Genomic DNA, 9,113 nt, shown 5'->3' on the forward strand with positions numbered 1-9,113 from the left:
GTGCATTTTATGCTCCATCCTACCAATTGTAGCAATGGTAAAGTATTTGCCCTATTTACTTAAACCTGAATTTAGGACTAGTTTAAAAGGGAATGGCTTCAGAAAGGTCATGTACTCCTTAATTGTACCTCATTACTAGGTCCACAAGAATTTTCCCAAAATATTGTTTCAATTGATTTTGAAAGAGTTTAGTGTTTTTTTTTTTCGTACTGAAATAAAACGGTTAAAGCCTGTACTCCCCCCCACACTTAAGACTTAATAAAAGGTGGAAACTAAAAGGAAAACAAGTGGAGAGAGAAAAAAAGAAAAGGAACAAACTTCCCTGATGCGGTGGAAGGTGGGTGGGGAGACAGAGTTTCATGCCCTTACTCTGCATAGGTCGGACTTTCGAGGGGTACTTCTTCCACATTGTATACCTAAAATCCTTCATAGAAGGGTTTTAGACGGTGCCCATTTACCTTGAACCTTTTGTCTGTGGTCGGACTCTAAATCTCAACTGCTCCATATGGTAAGATGTTAGTAATAGTGAAAGGTCCAACCCACCGAGATCGCAACTTACCGGGAAAGAGTTTAAGCCTAGAATGGAAAAGAAGAACTTTCTGGCCAACTGCAAAATCTTTCCTTGAGATCGTCTTGTCATGGAAGGCTTTTGTCTTTTCCTTATAGATTCGAGAGCTCTCATAAGCATCATTGCGGATCTCTTCTAGTTCTTGTAGCTGCAACTTCCTCTGTTCTCCTGTCTCATCCATGCGCATGTTGCATTGTTTGACCGCCCAGTATGCTTTATGTTCCAGTTCCACAGGGAGATGACATGGCTTGCCGAATACCAAACGGTAGGGAGACATACCTATAGGAGTTTTATAGGCTGTTTGGTAGGCCCATAGTGCATCATTGAGTCTCAGACTCCAATTCTTCCTTCTAGGGTCAACCGTTTTTTCAAGTATGGATTTTATCTCCTTGTTGGACACTTCGGCTTGTCCACTTGTTTGTAGGTGGTATGCAGTGGAAATTCGATGGGTGATGTTGTATTTCTTGAATAGAGCTTCCACCACTCGGTTGCAAAAGTGAGTGCCTCGGTCACTTATTATCGCCCTGGGCATTCCGAACCTGGAGAAAATGTGGGATTTGACAAAATCTACAACAACCTTAGCATGATCAGTTTGGGTAGCTTTAGCTTCTACCCATTTCGAAACATAGTCCACAGCTAGTAGGATGTAAACATTACCGAAAGAGGAAGGGAATGGGCCCATGAAATCTATACCCCATACATCAAATATTTCACATATCAGTATAGGGGTAAGTGGCATTTGGTTTTTATGGCTTAAATTACCTGTCTTTTGGCATTGTTCACAGGCCTTGCAGAACATATAAGCATCACGAAATAGGGTAGGCCAAAATAATCCGCACTCTAGTATCTTACGTGCTGTCCTCTTTGGGCCAAAATGGCCCCCACAGGCATATGAATGGCAGAAGTGAAGAATGGAGGGGATTTTGGGGTCGGGCACGCACCTTCGAAGGACCTGATCGGCGCCTTGCTTCCATAGGTATGGGTCATCCCAGATGTAGTACTTGGCATCGCTTCTTACCTTATCTCTTTGAGCTCTTGTTAATTCTCCTGGTATGGTTCTAGTAACCAAATAATTAACTATATCTGCATACCATGGAGTTCCTTTTTGAATTGCAAAAAGGTGCTCATCTGGGAACTCGTCTTTCAAGGGTGTTGCCTCTTCACTTGTAGTCAGCCTACTAAGATGGTCTGCAACCAAATTTTCTGCACCCTTCTTGTCACGGATTTTGAGGTTAAATTCTTGTAGCAGGAGAATCCAGCGGATAAGCCTTGGCTTTGCTTCTTTCTTGGCGAGCAAATATTTTAGGGCTGCATGATCAGAATAAACAATAACCTTAGTACCCAATAAATATGAACGGAATTTTTCTAAGGCAAAAACTACAGCCAAGAGTTCCTTCTCTGTTGTTGAATAATTGCATTGGGCAGCATCAAGGGTCCTCGAAGCATAATATATTGCATGAGTGGCTCTTCCAACCCTCTGTCCCAAAACAGAACCGATGGAATAATTGCTTGCGTCGCACATAATCTCGAAGGGAAGATCCCAATTTGGTGGCTGGATGACTGGGGCTGAAGTCAACGATTCCTTCAGCTTATCAAAGGCTGCCCTGCACCCTTCATCAAAATCAAACATCACATCCTTCTGGAGTAAATTACATAAGGGGCGAGTTATCTTGGAGAAATCCTTGATGAATCTCCGATAGAATCCTGCATGTCCAAGGAAAGAGCGAACTTCCCGAATGTTCGTGGGATAGGGCAGGGATTTAATAACATCTACTTTTGCTTTATCAACTTCAATTCCCTTAGAAGAGACTACATGCCCTAGAATGATGCCCTGGTCGACCATGAAATGGCATTTTTCATAATTCAGCACAAGGTTCTTTTCTATACACCTTTCAAGTACCTTTGTAAGGTTAGATAAGCATGAATCAAAAGAATCCCCATACACCGTGAAGTCGTCCATAAATACCTCTATAATGCTTTCCACATAATCTGAAAATATACTAACCATACATCTTTGGAATATGGCGGGAGCATTGTAGAGACCGAATGGCATGCGCCGATAAGCAAAGGTACCGAAGGGGCAGGTGAAGGTAGTCTTTTCTTGGTCCTCAGGTGCAACTGGAATTTGATGAAACCCTGAATAACCATCAAGACAACAGTAATGAGATTTGCCAGCTAGTCTTTCAAGCATTTGATCGATAAAAGGGAGCGAGAAGTGGTCTTTTCGGGTTAACGAATTCAGCTTCCGATAATCTATACACACCCGCCACCCATTTTGAATTCGGGTAGGCACTAACTCACCGTCTTGATTTTCGACCACCGTCATACCTATTTTCTTCGGGACTACTGTACCGGACTTACCCACTTACTGTCTGAAATGGGATAGATTATCCCAGCATCTAGAAGTTTTTAAACTTCTTTCTTCACTACCTCCATCGGTGGTGGATTTAATCGGCATTGGGCTCCGATTGTAGGTTTGGAGTCTTCTTCCAAGAGTATTTTGTGCATGTAGAGGTAGATGGGCTTATCCCCTTGATATCAGCTACAGTCCATCCGATTGCTTCCTTGCATTCCTTAAGTGCTTGAATTAGTTTCCTTTCTTCCAGTGCATCGAGTTTGGAGGAAACTATCACAGGTAGTGTCTCCCCCTTGCCTAGGAACATGTACTTTAGGTGCTTTGGTAATGATTTCAGCTCCAGCTGGGGTGCCTGCACAATAGATGGAAGGAGCCTTGTGTGAGATAGGGGTAAACTAATGAAAGAAGAATTACGGGCAAATTCAAAAGAGTTCAGTTCAGAAGTCAAAGTTTGCAGTTCTGAATTCAGCATAAACTTCTGCTTTGCTCGTTGCAGTTGATCAGGCCCATTGTTAAGTGCAACTCTTAGTGTGTCTTCATCTTCTAGCTCAAAAGTCTGCTGCACTAAGGAATCAATAACATCTATAGAGAAAATAGAATGCGCATCATTAGGGTATCTCATGGCATCATAGATATTAAAATTAATGATCTCACCATCGAATTCCATGGTAAGTGTCCCCTTGTGCACATCGTTTTTTGTTCTGGACGTCTTAAGAAAGGGTCTTCCTAGCAAAATTGGGGTCGAGTTGGAAGAGATATCTTCTTCCGTGTTGATCACATAAAAATCGACGGGAAAGACCAAATTATTAACTTGGACTAGGATGTCCTCTAAGACTCCCTTCGGGTATGTAGTAGACCGATCAGCAAGTTGTAAGATCACGCCCGTTTCTTTTAATGGTCCGAGATTCATTGTTGTATAAATAGAATGGGGCATGACATTTATTGAAGCTCCTAGGTCTAGCATAGCCTTTTCGATCTGGACATTTCCTATCTTACAGGGAATGGTAAACATACCTGGATCCTCGCATTTAGGGGGTAGTCTTTTCTGGAGAATGGCTAAAACATTTTCTCCTATATGGACCTTCTCATCGCCTTTCAGCCTTCTCTTAGTAGTGCACAGCTCCTTGAGAAATTTGGCATAGCGGGGTACTTGCTTAATTGCATCAAGGAGGGGGATGTTTACCTCAACTTTGCAGAAGGTCTCGAGAATGTCCTTGTCTTGCTCCTTCTTCTTGGATCTCGCGAATCGGCTAGGAAAAGGTGGAGCGATGACTATGGCTTGGGGTGGCTTTCCGCTTGAATCCGTTTGGGGAGATGGTGTCTCCTTTTTGGTTGTATCCTTGGATGCTTCTTGATTGGGTTCATTCATCTCCTTCCCACTTCTCAATGTGATAGCACTAGCATTCTGTTTCGGGTTGGTCGTGGTCTGGGAAGGTAGCCTCCCTGATGATTGGGATTCCATTCGACTCATAGCTGTCGCTAGTTGGATGACCTGATTCTCCAGGTTTCGGATACTTGTCCTCGTCTCCTGTTGAAATTGTTGAGTATTAGTTGCAAGGGCTTTCACAATTTCATCGAGAGACATACCTGAGTTGGGAGAGGCTGAATATGGTGGAGCCGGCAGCCTGGTTTGATGCTGATGTTGGAAGCCGAAGGGCTTGGTTCCATAGTTCAGGTTGGGATGATCCCTCCATCCTACATTGTAGGTGTTCGAGTAGGGATCGTATCTCTTTTGTGGGAATCCTCCAATAGCATTAGCTTGTTCATAAGGTTCATCTTGAAGCGTAGGGCACATGTCAGTTGGATGTCCCGGAGTTGAGAAAATCCCGCAAGCCTTCACTGTTTGTGTATTACCTGTGGCCATTTGACAGACAAGAGAGGTCAGGCTTGCAATTTTCTGTTCTAGGGATGAGATGTTTACCTCGTTAGCATGAGTTGTTGGAGGGTTGAGCCTATAGCCAAACTGTTGAGAGTTGGCTGCCATATTTGAGATCAACTCTCTTGCTTGTGTAGGAGTTTTGTTCACCAACACTCCTCCGCTTGCTGCATCGATCATAATCCTATCCATTGGTAGTAACCCTTCATAAAAATATTGGATAAGGAGCTGGTCTGGAATTTGATGTTGCGGACAGCTAGCGCATAGTTGCTTGAATCTCTTCCAGTATTCGTAGAGAGTTTCCCCACTTAATTGTCTTATGCCACAGATCTCCTTTCTGATGTTAGCCGCTCGGGAAGCAGGGAAGAACTTCTCAAGGAATTGCCTTTTCATATCATTCCACGTGGTGATGGAACTAGAGGGTAGGTAGTACAGCCAATCCTTAGCCTTATCAGCTAGTGAGAAAGAAAAGGCACGCAGTTTGATCTGTTCCTCGGTAACACCTTGAGGTTTCATGCTTGAGCATACTACATGGAATTCTTTTAGGTGCTTGTGAAGGTCTTTGCCTGTAAGTCCACGAAAAGTAGGGAGTAAGTGTATAAGACCTGATTTAAGTTCAAAGGGTACCGCTAGATCTGCATATTCGATGCAGAGAGGTTGTTGGTGCAGATCCGGTGCAGCTAGCTCTCTAAGGGTTCTTTCTTCGTTGTCGGCCATGACTTCTTCTTCAGAATGGTTGGATGGCTCAACGATTTCTGCAACCGACTTCACTCCGGAAGTGGGGAGTGATGCTGATTGGTTGCGGCATTGCTTGGCTTCTTTCCTCAAGCGGTGAACTGTGTTCTCGATCTCAGGGTCGTAGTGGAGTTCACCTACACGAGAAGAGCGAGGCATAAACCAAACAAAAGGAAATAAACCTACTTAGGACGCCAATCCCTGGCAATGGCGCCAAAATTTGGTGGGTGCCGAACCCAACCAAAGATAAATAGTCTTGCTCTGGGTTAATAATTTGCAGATAGTGATGAGCAAGGTCGTTCTCCACAGGGATTGGGTGGATTTATTTCCAAGTAGATGGATTAAGGGGGGTTGTAAAGCTAACGAAAATAAGAAAATAGCAGAAAATAACAGAAAACAAAGATTAAATTGATGGGAGATGGCTTCCGGTTGAAGGGACAAGTTCAGCTTTGATTCGTAGCATTGATCCTTGATGCAAAGATAGATTCAAATGCTTATGAATAAATTGGTTATAGCTATTAACAAACTCTAACAGCTAGCTTCTACTCTTATTATTCGACAACCAAAACAAGCTTTTTGATTGCTTCCCTTATTAATAGGCAGTCCTAAACAAGCTCTTAGAATTTAACCTATTAATAGCATTAAGAGGGGAGAGACCCAATTCTGGTCAGCGATCTCACAAGCTCGGATCGTTTAAACCAGATCAAATATTTTCCTAACATAGATCGAAAACTTTTTTCGCAATCAATTTATGTTAGTTGCCACCATGATCGAGCCCACCAATCATATACGAAACTGGAGGTTCAATCGGCCATGGATTATTTCCATTGAATGTGCAAGGGGCCCTTCTTACTTAATCAACAAAAATAATCCTCACAGTTAATTCACAGAAAACATATGAATACCCTTAAACAATGAACTGAAATAAAAATCAATTAGATCTCACAATGCTTACAAAATCAAGGCTTCCCTAACCCTTCAACCATAAATAAAAACTTATAGACACTTCATGATGAAAACGTAGCTTCTAGATGAAAAAGGGGGGGCAAACTCTTACTTCTTCCTCCTTGGTTGCTGATTTCCCTCTCTGAAGACTGAAGCTCTCTTGGAGGAATTGATGTCTTGGGTGCTGGTCCGCCCCCCTTTATATAGATTTGGGGAGAGGGCTGCTCTCCAACTCCCTTAAGGAGATTATCCTCAAACTGGAAAGTCCTAGTCTAATTTGAACTTATCCTATCTAACACTTATCTCTTATCTTTATAGGATTACAATTTGAGAATTTAAATCTGATAAAACTCTTTTATTGAGATTACATTCAACTTCTATTCTAATGGGACTCTTGGATTTTGAATTCGAACTGGGCTTCTTTAACAATTCGGGCTTGCTTCAAGACTCTCTGCAAAATGGGCTTCAGCTTGTGAAATGGGCCTTGCTGCGAAATTGCTGACTTTGGACCCGAATTCGTCTTCGATGCGGATCGATTCTGCCAAAACCCAAAACATAAAAGTTGTGGGAATTTTCCTTATCTTTCCAGTGCTTCTTGAAATATCCTAATCGGAGTCCGGAATTGAGAGTTATACCCATATCACTGATCGGTGCTGAAACTATGCAAAAACATCCGATTAGCCTTGTTTTCATCCAATCGCCTTCTTACTTGCCCTGAATCGAAATACAAGAGTAATGAGTCCAATTAGGTACCAATTAAGTGTAAAATACTGAATATTGAGGGATAAACATATGACAAATTTTATTCTTATCAGTCGGCTCCTACAACCACATTGGCAGCATTAAAGTCTACACCCATCTCTTTTACTAACATGGGACCCTGTCAAACACTGAGAGCTTATGTCTTCGCTACATCCTCTATTTCCCTACAGCCCGGACCAACATCTTCCTGTCGAATAGTAGTTATGGGGTCTCAAACTGACTAGGCTCCTAGCAAAATCACCACCTCGAAAATGGCATCAACCACTATAGGTTGAGCAACATGGGGTTCTACCCTACCTATGTAGGACATCTGGAGGAATCGTGTACCTAGCATGGCGAAGTGGCACAACCTGAAACAACAATATGTTAATCACTAAGAGCAAAGAGAAACAAAGAAATGAACAATAAATTACAACATACTTTCTCAAGACCAGTCTGCTCATCTGGCAAAAGATGACCCACAAAACATCCTTGGGACTGAAGAACCTCTTAGTCGGCTCCTGTAATCCACACATGGCATTTTAAATAACACTGACTAATATCACATTTGAAACAAAACGTTGGATATGCTCCTTACTAGATCCACTTGTGATGGCTCCTTGATACATCTCTAATGGTGTTCGACACACAACAATTTTCTTTACACTCTTACCAAGCATGGACTGAATTGCATCCTCCGCTGCACCCCTTCCCTCTGCTGCAATCATAGGCTTGGGACAAGTATCTACCACATTGTCGAGATCACCGGCCACCCACCTTGGTGCCATCTTACGCGGGGACCTCCTTCCCCTTGTCCTTGGTTGTGTTGGCATTCCCCCAAGTGTATGTATGATGGTGGGGCTATACGGGACGGTCTCCTTGAAAGACGAAGATGGAGTAGGGCTTAAGTCAAGGTTGCAAGTCGAGGTTATGAGTATTCCTTGGTCTCTGAAGAGATTTGGTAAGTCTCGGATGATGGTGATGATAATGATCATAATAGAGATTGCATCATGTCCCCTTTTTCTAGAAATGATCCTAAGGCTATAAGGAGAATGATTCAAAAAGGGACCTTTCCTATTAGGAAAGGGGATCATTGTCTTTATGTTGTTTACTAAGGGAGCACCATTGAGGTATCATCACGTGTCCAACAAAATCCTTCAAGGACAAGGTTTCCCTTCTCCTAAGGATTCTCACATTGAATGTGTAGGTTACGTCCCCCTATGGGTATCCTTGTGGCCACATATCAAGGATAAGATCTAGATCTGTCTGGCATGTTCAGGTGTCTGCCGAATCGCCTTTTAGGCTTCTAGTCACAATGAGTTGTGAACAGAAGGAATATCAAACACTCATAGGCAAGCGTCACTAGTCTCAGGGTTTGTCCACCATTCGTTACAACATGGGGTACCATTTTGTGTTCATCGCAAGGTGTTAGTAGTGTATTGGGTTTGTCTCAAGATGGTGATGTTATTTTATGTCCATTGCAAGTCTCAGGTGATGTTCATTGCTCATCATAGGTTTTGGGTTGTCATCTATGCACGTCATAGGTCTTAGAAGACATTTCAACTCCATCACAAGTCTTGGATAGCTCTTTGTGCTCATCGTAAGTGTGTGAGCCTTCTATCATTTTGATAAAATGTCTCTGTGTCATTACAGTGATGTCCTAGTTGGGATTTCTCCGTGTGGTTTTCCTTCGAAACCTTCGCTGTAATCCCAGTGATAGGGAGCTACATGTACTTACACCAAGCATTGAGGAGTTTGCCCCCTGTACAATATCTACCAATGCCCTCTACTTCTTAGTCGTAGGGGCAACTTCTTGTTCATCCTCTCAATGGAGCCTCTTCCCCTTATCTTACATGACCATGGGGACCTTAAACCTCACCAACCCGTGAAGA

At 42.8% G+C, this 9,113-nt stretch overlaps 1 protein-coding gene across 1 annotated transcript; it reads right to left on the bottom strand.

The window, feature by feature from the left end:
• Positions 1-416: 416 nt before the first annotated feature.
• LOC148790429 (uncharacterized) lies at positions 417-8,009 on the bottom strand. Its single transcript, XM_088892289.1, is given in 7 exon segments — positions 417-2,366; positions 2,832-2,914; positions 2,917-3,073; positions 3,076-5,672; positions 7,540-7,592; positions 7,663-7,742; positions 7,887-8,009. Coding segments are annotated over 7 exon segments (5,043 nt in total).
• Between the last annotated feature and the right edge of the window lie 1,104 nt (positions 8,010-9,113).

The sequence above is a fragment of the Nelumbo nucifera genome, chromosome 7 (genome assembly GCF_055504915.1).
Source record: "Nelumbo nucifera cultivar China Antique chromosome 7, China Antique-T2T, whole genome shotgun sequence".
Taxonomy (NCBI): domain Eukaryota; kingdom Viridiplantae; phylum Streptophyta; class Magnoliopsida; order Proteales; family Nelumbonaceae; genus Nelumbo; species Nelumbo nucifera.